Source organism: Neophocaena asiaeorientalis, unplaced genomic scaffold (genome assembly GCF_003031525.2).
Source record: "Neophocaena asiaeorientalis asiaeorientalis breed wild unplaced genomic scaffold, Neophocaena_asiaeorientalis_V1.1 scaffold143, whole genome shotgun sequence".
Taxonomy (NCBI): domain Eukaryota; kingdom Metazoa; phylum Chordata; class Mammalia; order Artiodactyla; family Phocoenidae; genus Neophocaena; species Neophocaena asiaeorientalis.
Window position 1 is genome coordinate 3,281,741 of NW_020175536.1, and position 22,886 is coordinate 3,304,626.

Here is a 22,886-nt window from a genome sequence, read left to right on the forward strand (position 1 = left end):
GCCTTGCTCACTTGCTCTCCCTTAGGGGACATTTGCTTTCCACGTCATATCCCCGCCCTCCCTGTAGCGCAGACCACAGTGTAACAAGATAATGCTGAATTACACTAATACAGTGTGATTAGGAGAAGAGAGAGAAGAGCATACACGCTCAGGAGTTAATGACAGAGAAACAGACGGAATGTTTCCTTCTGTTTAAGAGCCTGGAGAAAAGGCCTGTAAGGCCAGGAGGAAACGCTCAACTAGAAAGTAAAAGGGTACCAGGGGACAGAGGGTCACCCACATTGGTGACCACAAAACTGAAAAAGTAAGTGCTATTTCCCCTCCTGTTGCTCCCAAACTATCTACTGATCTTATATTCTTGCCAAAAGCAGCTTCATTCCTTCTGCGTTCCACGTGACATTGTCCTGGTCTGATAGTACAGCCTTTGTTGTCGATTGTTGATTTTGCAGAGAAGCCCTCACAGGGCTGCCCAGCCCCAGTTTTTACAGTGTGGTCTGATTTCACTGATTTTATAAGGTCAACTCATTACAGGCAAGTTGGGGTGCCCCAGAACAGACAAGTAGTCTGCTAAGCCATTCACTTAAAATGACAGTAATAAAAATTTTAATAAAATATCAATATTTGCACCATGGTTTATGATCGCTTTTAACAAGCAATTCTGCGGTGATCTTCAAACGATTGTCTTTAATAGATGACCTCCCTGTTGTCAGATTTGATCTTGACTCAATGTGATTACGCTACCCCATCACATGTGTGCTGGAGTTAAAAAGCCTCTTGGCTGAGTTCCACAACTGAACTCAAGAATCAGATTCCTGAGACTTCCTTGGTGGTGCAGTGGTTAAGAATCCACCTGCCAATGCAGAGGACACTGGTTTGAGCCCTGGCCCGGGAAGATCCCACATGCTGTGAAGCAACTAAGCCCGGGCGCCACAACTACTGAGCCTGCACTCTAGAGCCCGCGAGCCACAACTACTGAAGCCTACGCGCCTAGAGGCCATGCTCCACAACAAGAGAAGCCACCGCAATGAGAAGCCCATGCTGAGAAGCCCATGCACCACAATGAAGGGTAGTCCCCGCTCGCTGCAACTAGAGAAAGCCTGTGTGCAGCAATGAAGACCCCAACACAGCCAAAAAATAAATTAATTAATTAAAAAAAAAGAATCAGACTCCTTATGGATTTTTATGTGGTGGTCACTTCTCTGCATGAGTTGGGATGGAAGTTGTGGGTGATTTAAATTGTAGAATTAAAACCCACTTAAGTAAATGACTAATTTAGGTCCTCCAAAATCTATTTCCAGGCCAGAATTACCTAGATTCTGGACAACTGGACAACTGGACAACTACTGAGTAATTACTCAGTATACTTTCAACTTTATATTCTGCTCTTTAGACATTAATTTATTAAGCCACAAAAAGTTCTTAAAAACGGGTTGTGTTGGGTCATCAAAAGGCTTTATTCACTCTTGAAGACTCAGTTTCTTCATCTGTAAGATGGGGGTGATAATAACTTCTTTCTCAGAGTTATATACAAGACACGTGTATATGTATATGTATGTCCGTATGTATCTTATTTAAAGAAGATCTTGTATACTAAGTGCCTAGCATAGTGGTGTCTGATGTGTTAGCTATTATTATAATTGCCAAACAGCAGCCCCCTCTAAGACTTTCCCAAAGTTCCTCAGTCTGATGTATAAAAACAGTAGGCTCGGTTTGGTGCTTCCCTATTTTGACGTATCTTTTGCACACTTTACAGGAACCTGCAGATCATGCAGGCAGCATTTACTCAGATTGTGTCTACCATTAAATGATGCTCCCCATGGAGTTCCTTTGTGGGTTTTTTTTTTTTTTTTCAGTTCTTCTTTACTTATCAATACTCATTGACATGAATCTTTTACAGAAAGGGCTTAGATGGGGAATGGAATGTTCTGTTTACTAGAAGATTAACTTAAAATTAACTCTGAAGCCTCTTTTGTCCAGATCTTGTTGAAAATATTTCCAAATGAACAAATTCCTTTTTCTGCCCTCAGTTCCCATGAACATACAAAGTTCATCTTTCTGTGATGATAGGAACTCGTGGGGTGCCTGGGTTGTTACTCTGAATGCTGGCTTTTATCATGCAGGCCTGAAAAGGTAAAAGCTGAAAAGCAAGTGCTGGTCACCTTTGCCCTGTGCCAAAGTTGGTACCAAGAGTAACTTTTCACTGGGTTTACGAGAACTGTGTCTTATACAGTTTTATATTGTAGGCACTTGATAAATGTTTGTTAAATAAATGATAATTGCATCTTTGCTCCCTCAGTCCCTCCCGCCACCTCTCTTTTCCATCTTTCCACAAAATATTTAAGATAGCTTATGAGGACTCCTAAAACATAAAGAATGGAGGAGACATCACTTAAGGATAAATCAGTCTCAGCCACTTCTTCCCTTTCCTCTTGCTGCGGACTAGTCTGTGCTGTGGTGGACCCGGTTCTGCTGCCACTGCCGACTGGACCAGGAATTGGGGAGTGGGGTGGGCAAAGTATTGCCTGGACGAGCTAATCAGACTCTCTCCTGGGAGAGAGACTATTCTCAGTGTCAGTGTGATGGTATTTTCTTCCAGACACCCTCCCTTCTTGGTTTAGTTAGTTTGAGTAGATTCTGTTTCATCTATTTAATGAATGAATGAATGCATTTATTTGTAATAAAAAATTTTTTTTAGTGGTTTCTGTTCTTAACAACAGCAACAAATCCCTGACTAAAGCTGACCCACAGCTTGGCTGCAAGCTTTCTACAGGATGTTCGAAGTCAGGAAACGTAGAGCAAGCTTATTTTTAGACAATAGATCAGTTACTTTTTCAAATCATATGCTTCCCCTCCGGACATCTTTGCAAGTAAAGTACCTCTAAATTTTAAGCAGTGGGTCTAATGGTTAATCTGAAAAACGTACAATAAATATAAAACAGAGTGGCAAAAATAAAAGTTTCAAAACACAGGGAAGATAATGTATTTATTCTTTTTTTCGGATTAACAATCTGAAATTCCGTGGTGCATTTATTTTGGACACATCCATATCAGTCAGTTAGTTAAAAGTAACTAACATGCTGTTTAAAAATAAGTTTATCTTACAACCCCAGACTTTTCAGACATCCTGTGGTACCCAATGCGAACACAAAAACTTCACCACTCTGTAGTTGAGAGTGTCACGATATAAAACAGAACGTAACCGCGCAAGTAGTGATAATCTACTCTAAGGCAGATTTATCCTAAATTTTATCCTAAATATAAAATTTGGATTTATCCTAAATATCCTCATAAAAATCTCACCGTTTAACAGAGTGAACGACACCCTCAGCTGCATCTTTACAACAGCGGAACGCACATTTTGTGCTATCGTTTCCTGTAATATCTTCCAATACTGGCAGATGGTGTGACCTCCAAGTGCAATTCAGGAAGAACGCACTTTGAGGGCAGAGGAGACAGTGAGCACCAATCACCCTTTCTGGCCTTGCTTCAGCCCAGCTTGCCATCTTTTGTTCAATTCGTTTCAAGACATATGTATTGAATACCTATTATGTATACTGTGTAAATTGGAAAAACCTACAATTTTCCCTTCTCCTGTGAGTCTTCGTTACTTTCACACAGCTGACACTTCTGGTCACCAAATGTACGGGGTTTCCACCTCAACAAGTAATTCTCTGTAGGACACCAGCAGGGTGTTCTATACAATTTAACTCAATATTTAACCCTATCCATCTGGAGATGGCGTCAGATCCCACAGGCTGAGGGCTCAGTCCCACAAGAATGTTCCCATCCTCCTTCAGATGGCAATCACAAATAGCAGGTCCCCAGGTTATCCACAACTTCTGTCTTGGCTACTAATTGGAGGTTCCCACGCCCCCCTCCTCACGTTCCATTACTTTGCTAGAGCATCTCAGAACTAAAGGAAACACATTTACCAGTTTATAAAAGGATATGATAAAGGATACAGTTGAACAGCTAGATGAAGAGGTACAAAGGGTAAGGTCTGGGAGGGTCCTGAGCACAGGAATTTCTGTCCCCATGAAGTTGGGGTGTGTCAGCCTCCTGGTATGGATGTGTTCACCAGCCTGGAAGCTCTCTGCATCCTATGTAATTGGGATTTCAATGAAACTTCCCCACGTAGATATGATCTATTATTGACTCCATTTCCAGCCCCTCTGCCCTCTCTGGAGAAAGGGGAAGGGGCTAAAAATTCCAAGCTTCTAGTTATGACTTGACCTTTCTAGTGCCCAGTGCCCAGCCAGGAGTCACCTCATTAGAACAAAACATAGTCCAAGTGCTCTGCTCTTATCACTTAGGAATTTACATGGGATTTAGGAGCCCTATGTCAGGACAGGGTCAAACACTAAATATTAGAACAAAAGGTGCTCCTAGGGCTCTTATCACTTAGGAAATTACAAGGGTTTCAGGAGTCCTGGGTCAGGAGCCAGGGAAGAGACACCAATATATATTTTTATTATCTCAGGCTGTGCTAATTGCTAGGGATGTGTATGTTAATAAGGTAGAGTCACTGCCTGCATGGAGTTTACCATCTGGCAGGGATTAGAGACTTTAACCAAGAGATCGCAACTGTGACAAATAAAAAGCACCTCTTAGGTGCCAGGCCTTCTCCTGGACACTTTACATCCATTATCTCTATTAAGTAGATCTTCTTATGCCCAGTTTAGGGTACTGGTGCTTAGGGAATTTAGGACATTCAGATTTGGGATTTGAATTCAAGTTCGCATGATTTGATAGTCTAGAATCTTATGCTATCCAACATGGCAGCCACTAGTCAGTCATGTGTGGGTATTTAAATTTAAAGCAATATATATATTAGATGAAATTTAAACATTTAGTTCCTCAGTCACACTGGCCATATCTCAAGTGCTCAATAACCACATGTGGCTAGTGGCCACTGTACTGGACGGTGCAGATATAGGACATCTCCACTAGAACTCACAGAAAGTTCCATTGGACAGCACTGGTCTAGACTCTTAAAAGTCTAGATGCAAGCTCAACTTCAAGATCCTATGCCCAGAACAGATTTCCAAACCCCAGGAGTCACCATAATCAGCATTGTTTCTTTTCCCTGAGCCATCAGTAAAGAAGCTTCTGAATAGGGACTTAACCCTGGCACACTTTTCCAATGTTGCTGTCTTGGACATGACCTTGATTTGGAGGCGGATCAGTGGATCAGAGGTTCTGTTTGTAACGGGAACTGTGCACAATTTAATGAGATAATAAATCATACCCTTCAGTGTGAAGCCTGGAACATAGTAGGCACTTGTTAAATGCTAATATGATATTAAAGAGTGTGGAATGTGGAGTCACAATACTGGACGTGAGGCCCAGTTGATCACTTTCCAACCGTGTGGCCCGTACAAATCAATCAGTTTCTCTGAACCCTAATTTCCTTAATTATAACATGGAGATAATATCTGACCTTGGAGACTGTGAAGACCATGAGCTATCAGATATGAAAACACTCTGTTAAGTAAAGACTTTGTAAAGTAAGGTATTATTTTTGCCCTCCTTTGTGCCCTGAAAAAAAATGATTAAAATAATAAATTCCTAATCACAGCTTGTTTACCTGTGCTTTGCCTCTTTTTCCTGAAAATGGAGGACAGAAAAGATATGGTTTATTGAGGGCCAGAATTACAAGAGACTACTCAGGGTTTACTGCAGTAGAAAGAGGAAAGAAAGAATAGGGCAACAGTGTGAGCCAGCATAAATCTTCGCTAATTCCCTGATGGTCAGGGTTGCAGGCGTTGCCCACGTGTCTGTGGAGCAGATGCTCTCCTGTGTCTTGCATTAGTGAGTCCAGATAAGCCTCAGACAAGGGCTCCAAGTGGACCCTATTGACCACCTGTGACTGCCCAAGCGTTCATGCACAAGTCCTGGGGAGCAACGTGCCTCCGGGGCCTCTGTCCTCTCCCAAACAGAGCTGTGTCCTGAGAATGTCCAGGTGGCAGACTGCCAGACATGCAGGAGAAACAATCTACCTTAAATCCAGCTCTTTCCATCTTTCCATTCAGGGACTGAGGGTTCCGAGGAAGTTTTAGCCCACTTTTGAAAAGGCTTGTTAGGGCAATTCCTTTATCTCCCATATCTGCAACCCATACTTATAACCCCAAAGTCAAGATCCTCCCCGAAGGTCCCTGAGTCACCGAGATCATCATTTCCATGCTGCCCATGCTTCTTCACCACTTCCCAGCTCTCACTTGGTTCTCTGCCTGCCCGCCAGGGCACAGGGCTCCCAGTAGGAAGTTGCCCCTTTGTGGGGCATCAATGGAGGGGTACAAGTGGGTAGTGCACACACCCCCTTTACTGTCCAAACCCTTTGCTTCCCACAACATCATCACCCAAGAGTCAATGAATGGGTGTGTCAGACTTTACCAAACAGCTAGCTTAACTAGAGGGAACGATAATAAATGGGGGTGAGGGTGGGGTGAGGGGAAAGGGTCTTAAAGAAAAACCAAATGGCTGTCCTCAAAGTCAATGGTAAAGCATGCGCAGAATTCACCCTTCAGAGGGGAACCCTGGGCTGGGGGGACACACCCCAATTCCCAGCCAGGATCTCCATCCTCAGGTAGAACATTCTTCTTCAAAGCTCAGAGCGTACAGAACCATCACCCTTTAATGGAAATCCTGCTGCCCACCCTTAGGAGTATTAAATAACAAAAATTCAACTGAGTAAATTTGAAGATTGAATTGGTTTTATTCAACGATTGATGAATCAGGCAACATTCCATCTAGCAATAAAAAAGGAGCTCCAATGAGTTGTAGAAAAGGAAGGCGGAGAGGGGCAGAAAAGGGAAACTATTAGCCAAAAATGCATTGTTTTAGGCAGGCTCGACCTCCTAAGGGGAACGGAAGGGACCTACTGGGCGCTAACCAGGTAATTCCAGGTGGAATGGTTAAAGGTTACAATCTGGGGGGAGGTTGTAGCTGTAGTTAGGTTGGGTATTTATTGTGTCTTGGTTTGCTGACTTGGGACCTTAACATAAGTGACTTCATTTTGGGCCTGTTGTTTCTTTTTAACAGGGTTTTTTTCTGGTCCTAAGCGCTGGGAACACAGAAGTCCCATCAGTACATTTCACAAAGTCTCTGAGTTGTACCAGCAAGTCTCAAATGTAACAGAATAGTCTAGGATCGGCTTTAACTTGTCCTCTTCAAAGTCTCTTAGCTGAGGAGAGGTGCACATGGGCCTCTTCAGCTTTCCGGGTGATCCTAGATATAACTGTTAGGGCACTTGGACACACTGGCACACTAAAAACACACGCACACACGCACAATACAACCTAAATCCATATTGAGGAAACGAAACATATTTCTAACCCGCAACATGGTCCACTGAGGTACTCTGGCCCATCGGTAAAATAAAACTATTTTGAAGGCAGGACTAGAAAATTTTTAAACATAAAATTCTCTCTCTGCTCGTTTGGGGTACTCCTCCTCTTTGGTGTGCACTGTGTATCTGATTTATACCTAACCAGACCTCCTTAGAAAACACAGGAATGCCTGCTCGACCGAAAAGAGCAATTTTCTCCTGGTGCAAGAAAGGTAACCCCTTAGGAGATAACACTCCTTTCTCAATCCTGTAAGGGGTCACGATGGCCCACTACCCACCTTGTACATGCAGATCTGGACTATATAAACTGTCAGTATGTTACTTTGATGTATAATCCTTTGTCTCAAAAATGTATATGACTGCTCTGACCTCTAATGGGTGAAACGGTCCTCAGAACTTTCTGAAAGACTGTCTCCCAGGTTATAATCCTCAGGTTGGCTCAAATAAAGTTCTCTGTTTCTTTCTTAGATTGACTGTTAATTGATTTTTCGTTGGCACCGTAATAGAAGTAGAACATTATATTATTATGCAGAGTTTTGTCAGTCTCTGTACGTTCCTTTTGCCATGCCTTCTTGGTGTAGGGAAAACTGACCCATTTTGACCATCCACTACTTGGCTACTCAAAAATATCTAGTCAGGGCTTGACAATTAAAGTTGTTTGTTCAGTGTTTACTTTTGGGGATCCTAGTTTGCTAGGGTGGCTATAACAAAGTACCACAGGCAGGGTGACTTAAACAACGGAAATTTATTTTCTCACAATCTGGACTCTGGAAGTCTGAAATCAAGGTGTCAGCAGGATTGGTTTCCTCTGAGGTACGTTTCCTTGGCTTGTAGATTGCTGTCTTCTTCTGTGTGTTCACATTGTCTTCCCTCTTGTGTACATGTAAGCAGCTCTTTGCAACCCCATGCTCTACTCATCTCCAGCCCTAGCACACCTTTCGAATCTTTTAATCACACAATACTTTGCCTAACTTGTCGGTTCTTTCTGTAGATCAAAGAGGTAGAAATGAAGAATAAGTAATCAACAGATAACCAGATCTCTTCCCTAGCTTCCCCTTCAGTGATCTGGTGAACAAACTGTATGCCCAAACTGTGAACAAGATAACATCTAGAGGAAGATCAAGAGGAATCGACCAGCCTGCACACCGTGGGGGATGTCACCGACTCTGACTCCCTATCTCAATGATTAACTGAGATCACTTCGCTGTTTCCCTTCAAAAGCTTTCATAACCAAGTAGAATCTTCAGAGGTGGTTTTTGGGGGATGCTGAGTCCACCGTCTCCCCAGATAGCTGGCATTCTGATTAAAGGCACCTTCCCTTTCTACCATTTGTGAGTATTGATTCTGTAAGCGGTGAGCATCGGGGCCTGATTCGATAACATACCCATATCCTAATCTCTTCTTACAAGGACACCAGCCAGCCATATTGGATCGTGGCCCACTCAACTGACCACGTTGTTACTGAATTTGCTCTTTAAAGACCCCCATCTCCAAATACCGTTGCATTCTGAGGTTACTGGGGGTTAGGTTTTCAACATATGAATTCTGGGCAGGGAGTGGGTGGTAGAGGTAGAGACACAATTCTGCTCATAACAGGGAACGAGATTCAATTCTCGGGCTGGGTATTTTGCAGCATGTTCTGAAATCTTTGTATTCTGAAGGAAGGCAGCCGGAGGTGCTGTCATCCCCCAGTCCTAGAGACCCCCAGGGGCACAGATGGGTTGGAAAGGAGGTGGGATTTCTCCGGTGTCTACACAAATAGCGAATTCATTCTACACAGTGCTGCAGGCCTACCCCTTGTAGTTACAGCAGCATACCACTGAGTGCCTATTCTCAGAGAATGCCGGAAGATTCACCATGACCTCTAACATCAATTTAAACTCGGATAATGAGTTTTCCTCTCTCTCCTTTTTTTTTTCTGAAACAATGCTCTGCATACTATGACTCCTTAATAAAAAGTCTTGAATAGAAGCTATTGTGATAAGGCCTCGGAATCAAAAGGACCTGCCCCATGCAGAAGCTCCACCCGTTACTGTGTTCTCAGAGGCAATTCACTCAGCTCATTCCACAACCAATTACTAAGCACAGACCATACGCCAGGCATGGTGCTAAGTCTGAGAGCCACAGAGATAAATAAGATCAAATTCCTCCCTCCAGGGGTCTAGTAGAGGCTGAGGGAAAGTAAACAATTGATGAGCACACAGCATATAATAAGGGTCATAAGAGCAGGCTGCAGTGGGAGTTCAGAGCCCTGGGGAGGGGAGTCAGCAGGGGAGGCCAGGGAAATGTTCTCAGAGGCAATGACTGAGTGATCCCAAAGGAGCAAGAGAAGGTAACCAGATGGTGAGGGAGGGGAGCGTTCCAGGCAGAGGTGTGGTAACCATCCATAACATGGGGATAGGACCACCTAACTCAGAGAGCTCTTGTCAGAATGGATGGTGAAAATCGTACGTATAAGGTGTCCAGCCCAGTCTGTGATAGGTGCTGACCAAAGGTAGTTCAGGGGGCCCATTCTGCCCTTTGAACTCTTGTATTCTCTCCCCTCGTTTCTTCTTTGTGGCAAGGCCGATCTGGGACTCAGCAAGATCTCCCCAAGATCAGTGTGAATTTAGGGTCTGGCGAAAATCATCCTTTCTCTGCTATGTCAAAACCACCCATAGTTCGTGCATCTTAATTCCAGAAGTTGCAAGGGGATTCAGCCACCTTCTCGATGGAAAATAAGGGAGTCCAGGAATGCACAAAAAGAAGCACAGTGGAATGGTTTGAGAGTGCCGGTTCATGCCCCGAATTCTCCTCTAGCCTGATCATTTCTATCACGGTAAATAGACTCTGTAATTAAAAATCACTAATGTTTCATGACAGCATGCAACTGGATTTGGGGCACAAAGGCAAAGGTTGGGGGTGCGCTGATATGGGATGGGGACACCAAACACACAGATACTGTGCTGGGAAATGGTGTCATTCACTACAGGGCCATTCACTAACAAAAATTCTTCTCATTTATATACAGAAATAATGAGGCAAAGGAGCCCCTTTTAAAAAATAAAAAGGACAGAGAAGATAAGCAAAAAAACGAGGGATCATTTAGAAAGCCACAGTAACTTACCTGCCTGCTTTCCTTTTCTGGGAAGATTTTTATCTCTGCCTGCATTGTTGTAAATTACTTAGTAAAGCTGAAATCAAAACTGGTTTTCAGTTTCTTCCACCTCTGTTTGACCCCTGTGTAAACAAGAAACCACATGGGTTTCTTCATATTCTTAGCTGTGTAACAGCCCCCAAGAAACCAGGATTTCTGTTTCCAATTGACCGTGACCATGGGGCTAACAGATCGGGGATGGCAGGGAATCAAAAGTAGGTTCCTGGTGCTGCCACGGAGGGGAGGGATTCTCCAGGCTTCCTGAGAGCACGGCACCTGCTGGGTTAAGCAGAGCCTGTCCTTGGTACCCTTGCAAAGCGGCCAGAAGGAAGGGAACCTTGGAAGAAATCTAGTTCCATTCTCACCCTTGTAGGAAAGGGATGTTTTCCTCCAGCCTCTGAGAAGGTCTGCATCCTGCGAAAATAAATTAGGCAGAAAATTACTTTTTGACAAACTTGACTGAGGCTGTGAAAGTCGTTCTAAGTTTGAAGAGTGATTGGAACTGAAGGTTTCTTTTTTTTTTTTTTAATGATCCTTTCTCTCTTCTTTCTTTTTTAAAAAACAGATTGCCCCAGGGGAAAGAATAGGAATTCAGGTAGAAGGTGAGTCCTTTTCTAGTGTGTCTGATTCTGATGGGGAGTTCTTATCTTCATTTGCATGTCAATACTCAGGGCCCTCTTAGACTTTCTAGGTATACTGGATCAGTCTGTCAAATTTTTTATTATTTCTCATTGCACGTGTATCATGTTTATGGATTAAGCAGGCTTTCCTACTAGTCTTGGGGGAATACAACCATCATATTTAAGCTGTTGTGTCTACAATGATTTGTTATCTATTGCCGGGTAACAAAGCACCCTAAAGCTTAGCATCTTAACACAACCAAGATTTATTGTTTTCCTCAATTCTGTGGGCTGACTGGGCAGTTCTTCAGTCCCACATGGGTCACGCAGACGACTGTGTTCAGCTGGCGGATGGGCTGGGCTGGAAGGTCCATGAAGGCCTCTCTCTCATGTCTGGGGTCTGGGCGCTGACAGTCAGCTGAGATAGCTCTGTTCTCCTCCATGTGGTCTGTCTCTGCACACGGTCTCATCCTCCAGCAGGATAGCTTGGACTTCCTTACAACATGCTGCTGGCTTCCAAGAGCATGAAATCAGAGTGCCAGACCCCTTGAGCGCTTAAGAGAAAGGCCCAGAACTGGGTACAGTGTCACTTCCACCGTATTCTGTTGGTCAAAGTAAGTGACAAAGCCAGCTCCGATTCAAGGGAAAGGGAAACTGATTCTACCTCTTGGTGGGAGAAGCAGCAAGGACAATTAGGCTGGGGAGGAGTTATTTGTAGCCGTCTCTGGAGACATCTACCGCAATGGTAAAATGCGTCCTAAACTGATGCTTAAAAACACATTCTGGGGCTTCCCTGGTGGCGCAGTGGTTGAGAGTCCGCCTGCCGATGCAAGGGACACAGGTTCGTGCCCCGGTCCGGGAAGATCCCACATGCCGCGGAGCGGCTAGGCCCGTGAGCCATGGCCGCTGAGCCTGCGCGTCCGGAGCCTGTGCTCCGCAACGGGAGAGGCCACAACGGTGAGAGGCCCGCGTACCGCAAAAAAAAAAACAAAAAAAACTCCATATTCTGGGAAATTGGGGATTGTCAGTATTGCTGAGTGGGTGCTGGATAGACTGATGGTAATTAATAATGATAAAACTTATAGCTACTATTCATTAAGCACCTCCTTAATGTATGCTAGGCAGGGTCTTAGGTGCATTACCTCTGTCTTCTAGAAAACAACTCTGAAAGGGTGGTATTATTATATCCATGTTACATATTAGGAAACTGGGGCTAGAAATTCTGTAACACAGGGGTTCCCTGTAGCAAGCTGTGAAAGATGCTGAATGGGGCCTGCTGCCTCTTTGCCATCCTCCCTCCCCCTGTTTCTCCAGAATGCCCCACCTTGGCTCTTCACCAGCCTGGGCCATACCAGTCAGACACCCTGCCTCCTTTCCCTGTCTGAAGGTCTGTTGTGAATAGACTCTATCCAAACTTGCTTTCTGCTCAGTGACAAAAAGTGCTAAAGGGTTTTTAGTTAAACGTATTCCATTAAATATGTTATTCTTTTAAGTTGTCAGCCTTGACTCACCCAGTTTTTCTTTTTTTTTCTTTTTTCTTAAACATGTACTTAGCCCAGAAAAGTCAAGAGAATTTTGAAGAATTTAGAAAGGTACTTGCTCTACAGCTATTAAGACTTATTATGAAGCTATATTAACTTAAAAATGTGGTATTAGCGCCAAAGTAGACAGCTGGGACAGAATAAAGAGCTGAAGCTCCACCCCAACCCACACAGAGAATCCCATGTAGAAGAACGGTTCCACCAACAAGGGTGGAGTATGAGTCAATGGAGAAGAAATGGACCTTTCAAAGAATGGTTCTGGGTAACCAGCCATTCATACGGAAAAGTACAAAATTAGATCCCTACTTCACAACATACACAAAACTAAATTTCAGGTGGATTAAAGGCCTACATGTAAACAGGTGAAGAAAATATGCGACTATTTCTAGAAACTTGAGTGTAGAAAAGGATTTCTTAAATAAGACACTAAAGTTCAAACCATATTGAGGAAAATGGTTAACTCAAATGACATTAAAATGTAGAATGTCTGTGAAGTTGAAGATGCCTATACCCCATAACCCAACTATTTGGGTTACAGGTAGATCTAGAGAAACGCTCCTATGTAGGTGTGAGGAGAAATATAAGGTTGTTTATTGAAGCACCACGACGTAAAAAATGAGAAAGAACCTAATTGCTCCTCAGCAGGGGAGTAGAAAAATAAATTGTGGTTTATTCATATAATTTAATAATATTAGCAGTTAAAATGAATAAACTAGATTTATATGTAGCACCATGGATAAATCTCAAAATCATGGTGAGTGAAAAAAACAAGTGTGAAAAATTTGTATGGAATGATGCCTTTTATGAAAAATCTTAAATGTAGGAGATGATATTGAACATTTTAAAATATAGCTACTTGCATATGTAGAAAAACATAAAACACACACAGGAAGATACACACCAAGTTGAAAACAATGGGAAGGAGGAAGGAAACTAAGATGGTACATAGGGGGCTTCATATGTATCTTTATGGTTGGTTTCTTAAGAATAATCTGGACTAAATATGGTGAAATATTAATATGTGTTAAATCTAGGTAGGGGTAACGTGAGCTTTTATTAAATTACTATATTTTTTCTTACGTTTTAAAAAGTTAATGCTTTTAGAGCCCTTAAAGAATGATAGCAAAGTTGTGAGGTCCAGGTCGGCATGAGAGAGACAATTTGGAGGATTAGATTGCCTGGGAGGCTTGTGAAGTACCTGTTGGCTGGTCAGCTTTCCATCCCAGGACCATATCCTTCAGACTCAGCCCTGGTCCAGCCAAAGCTCCAGGCTCCTTCCACTGCTGCTTTCTTCTGACCCAGTCTCCAAGCTGCCTTTGGGGATTCCCGCCCCCAATGCAAGTGGAAAACAAGTTAAGTCTTTGCTTGTCTCTACTCATCAATTCCAGTTACCCAAGTTCATTCCTATTCTCCGTTTCATCGTTAGGCATTTGAATACCAGAGATAAATAATGATGATGCTGTTGAAGAAGGAGAGGAAGTCCAGAAGGCCTTACTTCTTGAAAAATCTTTTTTTTTCAAGGCTGTGTCATCTCTACTATTTCAGTGGCTTTTCACATCAAGCCTATAGACAGAGCAGGTGTTTTTATTCCCATATTACTGTTAAAGAAACTGAGTCATTGAAGAGCTTGAAAACGTGGCTAGGCCATCAAAATGATTGGTGAGATGGCCGGCACTGGAAACTGTTCTGAAGGCACAGCTTAAGGCTCTTTCCAATATAATGAGCTGAGCGTGGTATGTGGTATTGTAATACCATGGGTCCCCAAGGGAGCAATCAGAGGGGTTGAATTGCATCCCCCTGAAAGATATGTCCAGGTCCTAAGCCCCAGTACTTGTGACTGTGACCTTATTTGGAAATAGGGTCTCTGCGCATGGAATCAAGTTAAGATGAGGTCATACTAGATTAGGGTGGGCCCTAAATCCAATGGTTGGTGTCCATACAAGAAGGGGAGAAGAGACACAGCCACACACACAGGAAAGAAGGGCATGTAAAGACAGAAGCAGAGACTGGAGTGATACAGCTATAGCCAGGGAACACCGAGGATTGCCAGGAACAGCCGAAAGCTAGGAGAGAGGCCTGGGGGACAGGAGAGGGCCTCTTCAGAACCTTCTAGAAGAACCAATGGAGAATCCACTGACATCCTGATTTTGGACTTCTGGCCTCCTGAAGTGTGAGAAAATAAATTTATGTTGGTTTAAGCCACTCAGTTTGTGATAATTTGCTATGGCTGCCCTAGGAAACAAATACAACCTACAGGCTTGGGGTGATTCCAGTGGAGGTGACTTCTCAGCTGAGAACAGAAGGGCTAGAATAGGGATGGTGCTGGGAAGGTGTTCAGCCGCAAATAACAAAAATCCCATCCAAGGTGGCTGAAACAAATAAGGTTCCTTTGTTTTCACATAACAAGAGGTTCAGAGATAAGCAGTCAGGGTTTCTGTAATTGCCTATGCCATAGGGGACCCAGGCCCTTCCATATTTTTACTCTACCATCTCTAACTTGTTGGCATCTTTTGTCCTCTTGCTTGTTGCTTTATGGTTGAAGCTGGCTCCTGAGCCACTCGGCCACACATCTGCATTCTACGCAGAAAGAGGATGGAGGAAAAAGGAAGAGCCTTTTTCAAAAATCACCAGCAGAATTCTACTTAGATTTCTATGGCCAGAACTGGCTTACATTTCATATGGCCATCCCAGCTGCAAGGAAGGGACATAGATCTTTGTATTTTTAGCTTTCCAGCCTCTAAAATAGAATGTAATAGAAGGGCACATGTGAGAAGAAGTTGATAATTGGTGTTGAGTAAGCAATTCTACAATACCTCTAAAATACCATTGTTTTAGATCAAATTTTAGGACTGGCAGCACGCATTGAGAAAATCAAAATAATAGTAGTTTAAACACATAAGAGTCTGGATGTAGGCAATCAAGGGCTGGTATGGAGGCTCCACAATCATCGAGAGAAAAGATTTCTTCTATCTTTCTTTTCCTTTATCCTTAGTGTTAGCTTCCATCTTCATTGTGGACTCATAAACCAAATGGCTGCTGAAGTTCCAGTCATCACAGTTTCATTCCAGAAAGCAGGAAGGATGAAGGGGGATGGCAAAATAGCATACTCTAGACACTTGTCCTTCTTTGGGAGAGTCTTCCAACCAATATCTCCCATTCTACCTCACTGATCAGTATAAGAGAGAAGAGAGGGTGAAAAAAATTGCTTTTATTGAATAAAAACAGGGCTGTCTCAGTAAGGGAGAAGAAGATATGTATTTGGGTATGCAATAAGCAGCTTCTGCTTCACAGGGCAAGTTAGTTTCAACTCAAGTGGCGATTTTAACTTATTTGTAGTGATTTCCCAGAGCACTGTGTTAAAAAAGATTCTGAGGCAAGGATCTGGGCTCAGTGTGTAGAGTGCAATGGCTGATTATGGATCTTGATCATGGTCATGAGAGTGGGGGGTAATGATCTGTATATGTGTGTCTTGAATTTGCTATTCCTGGATATGCTAGCCAGTGAACACTGGGGTTTAAGAAAAAAAAAAAAAAAAAAAAAGAATCCACCTTATATCCTTTCCTTCCTTCCCTTCCCTGGGTAGCTCCTGTGCTGGCACAACGCCTGATGCCTTACCGGCCCCTGCACAACAACTGGTTGTTGAATGGATTCCTCTTCCCTTGGAAGGGGTGGGAGAAGCTCATCTGCTGGTGACAAGGGTGACTGTGGGAAGATGTATTAGTTTGCTGGGGCTGCCATAACAAAGTACCGCAGACTGAATGGCTTAATAGAAGCAATTTATTTTCTCATGGTTCTGGAGGCTAGGAGTCTGAGATCAGGGTGTCCGCAGGGTTGATTCCTACCGAAAGCTGTGAGGGAAGGATCTGTTTCAGGCCTCTCTCCTTGACTTGTAGATGGCCATCTTCTCCCTGTGTCTTCACATGGCCATCCCTCTGTGCCAGGGCCCATATCTTCCTCTTCTTATAAGGACACTAGTCATATTGGATCAGGCCCATCCTAGGGACCTCATTTTAAGTTAATAACTTATTTAAAGGCTCTATCTCCAAGTACAGGCACATTCTGAGGTACTGGGTGTTAGGACTTCAACATATGAATTCTGGCGAGGGGTCGGGGTAGGGTTTGTCCCGTTACAGCCCATGACAGAAGATGTTCTTTTCCCCCCTGACTGTGTCAACCTGCCAAGCAGCCCAGGGATTTAATAACATTGACATCCAATTACCAATCCGTTATACTTCAGTTTAAATCAAAGTAATACATGCGTGTGCTTTAAGAAAAAGACCAATTGTTCTGAAGAGCTTATGCTGGAGGATGGCAGTCACCTGTCCATCCCCTCCCTCACCCAGCCCATCACGTATGGACTGCTTGCTTTAGTTCACGTGCTGATTCCTGCCCCCCTTTTTTTTTTTTTTTTTAAATTTATTTATTCATTTATTTATTTTTGGCTGTGTTGGGTCTTCGTTTCTGTGCGAGGGCTTTCTCTAGTTGTGGCAAGCGGGGGCCACTCTTCATCGCGGTGCGCGGGCCTCTTACTGTCGCAGCCTCTCTTGCTGCGGAGCACAGGCTCCAGACGCGCAGAGCTCAGTATTTGTAGCTCACGGGCCCAGCTGCTCCGTGGCACGTGGGATCTTCCCAGACCAGGGTTTGAACCCGTGTCCCCTGCCTTGGCAGGCAGACTCTCAACCACTGCGCCACCAGGGAAGCCCTCCTGCCCTTTTTTAAATAATAGATCTTTTTTTTTGCAGTACGTGGGCCTCTCACTGTTGTGGCCTCTCCCGTTGCGGAGCACAGGCTCCAGACACACAGGCTCAGTGGCCATGGCTCACGGGCCCAGCCGCTCCGCGGCATGTGGGATCTTCCCAGACCGGGGCACAAACCCACGTCCCCTGCATCGGCAGGCGGACTCTCAACCACTGTGCCACCAGGGAAGTCCTGTTAATTTATTTATTTAAAAATAAACAGACCTGGCCCTATCAATCATGGGGACTATTAGGTGGGGTCATTTATAATACACCCTATGCCATTCCCCTGTCCTCAGACACTGGTCCATGTAGAGTCATGTAGCTCAAACTAAGCCAACCAGAGCTCTTCCCTGGAATTTTTCAAACACATCTGAGAGAGAGTCCTCCTTCCTCTAGATCATTAAACCTGAATGCTGTAAGCCCAGACCAGCCTGTGCCATGTCCCTTGCCATGTGGAGAAAATCCACCTGCAATAAAATAAATGAAGCCAAAGTACAAAAAGGAGCAGAGCAGATTAGAGAGACAGAGTTCTCCATAGCATTTGAGTCCCTGCTTATGGGGCTCCCTAAGACCAGCTGCATCCATGACTGTGGATTCCGACACATCTCCCAGTTTGGGGTGGTAGAATTGGGCATCTGTCATTGGCAAAGAATCCAGATAATTCCCCAGTAGATAGAATATAAACACATTCAGCAAACTTTCTATCTAATCAATAGGATCACTAATCACAGGCCAAAAACTTTCAATTCTAGGTTTGTTTCTTGGGGGCCCTTTTCAATTTATGGGTCCCCGATTTTTAGCAAGGCTATTTAGAGCACTAGCTAGCCTATAGCTATGGGCTGGTGGTTCCCAGAGGAAAATATCATACCTTTCACTGAGAAGATGTTTCAGGATACAGGAAAGGGGATAATATTAATATTAATTCATACAGGAACTATGATTATGTAAGTACCATTTACATATTTCTCTTTAAAGTAACTTTTATATTGAACCTTTTTTCTATATACAGATGTGGAGTTCCTCTGATGGGCTTCTAACAGTGTCTAACTCATAAATTCCCTTCTTGAAAAGACAAATACCATATGCTAACACATATATATGGAATTTAAGAAAAAAAATATCATGAAGAACCTAGGGGTAAGACAGGAATAAAGACAGACCTACTGGAGAATGGACTTGAGGATATGGGGAGGGGGAAGGGTGAGCTGTGACAGGGCGAGAGAGAGTCATGGACATATACACACTAACAAACGTAAGGTAGATAGCTAGTGGGAAGCAGCTTCATGGCACAGGGATATCGGCTGGGTGCTTTGTGACCGCCTGGAGGGGTGGGATAGGGAGGGTGGGAGGGAGGGAGACGCAAGAGGGAAGAGATATGGGAACATATGTATATGTATAACTGATTCACTTTGTTATAAAGCAGAAACTAACACACCATTGTAAAGCAATTATACCCCAATAAAGATGTTAAAAATAAATAAATAAATTCCCTTCTTGCTTTCAACTATATGATATGTAAAACACTTACAAGGCATTTACATTTGAGTGCTGGTTAGTATATAGATATGATGGCCAGATTATATTTTCAATGAAGCATCCCATCTAAATGAACGCTTATATCTCTGCTCCCAACAATATTTATAAGAAAACTTCATATTGTGACAAAATATACACATTCCATTCTGGTGAGGTGACATTGCTAACAGCAGAGAATAGTGGCCTGGAAAGTCTATTTTTTCACTGGAGATACATAGAAACACTTGCCATTGAGGTTTTGTTTGCCCTTCAATGAATTGCATAATCTAAGAATAACCAATTATACCTTCCTTCTGTCATAAAGCTCTTAAAGCACTTCACAATCAATTAGCAGCTCAGGGACATCATTATTATCAGACATTTTGCAATATGAATGTATTCAGAGTTAGTACAGAGTAAACTTGACTGGTAACCAGTAAAAGTGGGGTGAGGTAGTAAGACAAACCAGCAGGCTTTGAAGTTTCTGAGGAAAGCTTTCTTTTTCTTTTTTTTTTAAAATTAATTAATTAATGAATTTTTGGTTGCATTGGGTCTTCGTTGCTGCGTGTGGTCTTTCTCTAGTTGCGGCAAGCCGGGGGCTACTCTTCTTTGCAGTGCGTGGGCTTCTCATTGCCGTCGCTTCTCTTGTTGCGGAGCACGGGCTCTAGGTGCACGGGCTTCAGGAGTTGTGGCACGCAGGCTCAGTAGTTGTGGCTCTCGGGCTCTAGAGCGCAGGCTCAGTAGTTGTGGCGCACGGGCTTAGTTGCTCCGGGGCATGTGGGATCTTCCCGGACAGGGAAGGCACTGGCAGGCAGATTCTTAACCACTGCGCCACCAGGGAAGTCTCGAGAAAAGTTTTCAATGTCTCACCAGCTTACTGGCAAAGCTTCTTGGTCCCTCGCTTTTATTTTTCTCTTATTGCTTTTCTCATTATTTATGCATCGTCCATTAAATTCAGCACTGGAGCCAAGGTCCGGTGCTTCTGCTTTTCCAAGTTGCATTGCTGCACTGCTGGTCTTGCTTAGATAAGCTCAATGTGTGTACCAACTGAGACAATGTCCAATACTGCATAATTATCCAGTGTATTTGGTTGGCACAGGTCAGCAAGCTGGGTGATTTAGGTCAGAGTGGATTTTAGGTTAAGGTCATGCTAGAAACTATTCAAGACTCAAATCTAAAATTCAAATGCCACCAACCTCTGATCCAGCCCTTGAAAGGCTGTTGAAGCCCTGTCCAACGAACTATTTGCTCATAACAATGGGTGACCTGAAAGACGGTAAAATAATATGGTACAGTTACATACAGTGTTAGATATAAACACTGCCCATGACATTTTTAGTTTACATGGTAAGTTTGTTTGAATCAAACATAGGCCAGATTTAAATAGCTCTTTATGGATCCTCCTAAAGGGAATTTAAGGTAGTTTGAAAAACCTCCTACAATTTACTTCCACTCTCTGGAGGTTCTCAACGTAAGTAAAATCTGAGTATTCTGTCTTATTTGCTAGTTTAAATCAGGGAGGGCCCTAGGAGCCTGGGATGACCTGTAAGTTGTCCCAAGCTGGAATGGACTACTCAGCTCTTTTTTCTTAGCTAACCCCTGCCTTCAAGTGAGAGACAAGTCATGTTTTAGCAATCAGTAACAGTGTGGTAGGCTGAGTAATGGCCCCCCAAAAGATATTCCTTGTTTTAATCTGTGGAGCCTATGAATATTACCTTATATGGCACAAAGGAAAAAAAGAAAGAAAGAACTTTGGATAGGATAAAATGAAGATAGGATAGGATAAAATTAAGGATCTTGAAATGGGGAGATTATCCAGGATTATCTGGGTGAGCACTAAATGTAATCATTTATATCCTTATATGAGGGAGGCAGAGGAAGATTTGACACAGATAAGAGGAGAAGGCAAGGTGGCCACAGGGCCAGAGATTACAGTGATGCGGCCACAAGCCAAGGAATGCCAGCAGTCACCAGAAGCTGGACAGGCAAGGAATGGATCCTCCCTGAGAGCCTCTGGAGGGAGCATAGCCCTGTCAACACCTTGATTTTGGACTTCTAGCCTCCAGAACTATGAGAGAACACATTTCTACTGTTTTTAGACATCAATTTGTGGTAATTTGGTATAGCAGCCCTAGGAAACTAATACAAACAGTGAAGTGAACTGATATAAGGGCACAGAAAGGAGGATTCACAGCTGTCCCAGGATCTGCCTCAAATTAGGAAGTCTAAGGGCTCCAAAAGACAAACCGAGGCTAATTGTTTGTGTCCAATAATGTTAATTGCTAAAGAAATTAAGGCGAGTTTGAGACTGGTGGTAGAAATCCGGGGACTTCCCCAAACTTCGATTACACCCTGCACCGCAGACTGTACAGTGTCTCAAATCTGTGTTGTGTGTGTGTAAAAACGTTAGATGCTAATAGTCTGTGGAAGTTTTCCTTTTTCTCAGCTTTGTCTTGATCTAATGGAACTTCATTCTGAGAGTTATTTTCTCTGGTTCACTTACCTCTGTGGCAGGAGACTTTTTACAGGATGGCTCCTCAAATGGTACAACTGCACTATGCAAATCTTTTTGAAACCCAGTATCTTGGTGGTTCTTTCAGGCAAAAAGGAAAGTCTGGCATCTTGGGGGCTCTGCCTGCTGGGAGTGGACATACTGCCCCCATCAGGCTGCGAAGTGTCAGAGCTTGTCAGGGCACTGGAAAAGTGAGCCTGGAGCTGCTGGGTGGAGGGGAGCTGCTGTGCTATCCCAGGGCCATCCGAGTTTGGCTGAGAAATAACATGTCTGTTGCAGTAGGTCTCTCGCTTCTGACCAGAAGCCCCTGGGGGAAAGCACACACTGGGTGTGCTGCTCACTCTTAGGGGCTGGAAGAAATTTGGCTGAATAGAACAAAGTGATTCTGAGGACAAAATGGCTCAATCAAGTGAAAAGTGATTTCAGAGCTGACATCAGCCTGACGTTAACAACCAGGTTCTCATTATTATCTGCTTTTGAACCTCAGTAGGAGAACTTGCCTACCTTTGATACTATAAGCACAATGCTTCATGTTTAAAGATTAAAGCAGCTTTCTGGCGTGTTAGAAAGAAATCACATGGGAATGGTTTTCACAGCGAGAAGCCAGGCTCCCTCAAAAGGATGTCACTCTGCAGCAAGATTATCGTCCCCTCCCATGAATATCAAAAAAGCCCATGATTAATTCTTTCCATTAGGAGCCCCATCTCCTGCTACTCTTACGTTTAAGACCGAAACAATATAGTCTGATTACCATTGTCCTGTGCAGTTTCCATTGCAAGGGCAAAATGTGAAATGTAGGAATTTTTTTTTTTTTTAACATCTTGTCACTCCAGATGCAGATATACTTTGGAAATGGAATTAGAAACAATGCAACGGTAATTAAAGACTGGTGTCTTCCCTGGCACTAAAACACAGCCTGTAATGCCAAGAGTTTGATTGGCAGTATGTAATTAAAAGCTGCTTTAAATGGTTATTCTAAACATAACCAGCTTCAAAAAGGTGACAGAGGGGAACAATTTTGTTTTTTGTTTATTTGTTTTTTTTTTGTTTTTTTGCAATACGCGGGCCTCTCACGGTTGCGGCCCTTCCCCCTGCGGAGCACAGGCCCCGGACGTGCTGGCCCAGCGGCCATGGCTCACGGGCCCAGCCACTCCGCAGCATGTGGGATCCTCCCGGACCGGGGCACGAACCCGTGTCCACTGCATCGGCAGGCGGACTCTCAACCACTGCGCCACCAGGGAAGCCCGGGAACAATTTTAATATAGGAATTTTTTAAAAAGTTAGACACATTTAGAATATGTGTAAAACACCTGATTAAACACTTAAAATGAAATCCCTAGGGTGCACTGAAAGGGTTATATTCCACAGTTTTTGCTTTCTTATTTACATGAAGTGATAATTTAGTGCACACTGTATTTGCAAAAATTGCCAGTTAATGTGTATAAATTTTAGAGAAAAGAAGTTTGAAACAACAA

At 43.4% G+C, this 22,886-nt stretch overlaps 1 protein-coding gene across 1 annotated transcript in view; it reads right to left on the reverse strand.

Moving 5' to 3' along the window:
* Nucleotides 1-11,382: 11,382 nt before the first annotated feature.
* Nucleotides 11,383-22,886, reverse strand: part of LOC112390352 (germ cell-less protein-like 1) — a 49,902-nt gene continuing 38,398 nt past the window's right edge. The window contains 2 exon segments of the mRNA XM_024731284.1: nucleotides 11,383-11,617; nucleotides 15,128-15,222. Of these exon segments, the coding sequence (XP_024587052.1) occupies nucleotides 11,383-11,617; nucleotides 15,128-15,222 (330 nt within the window).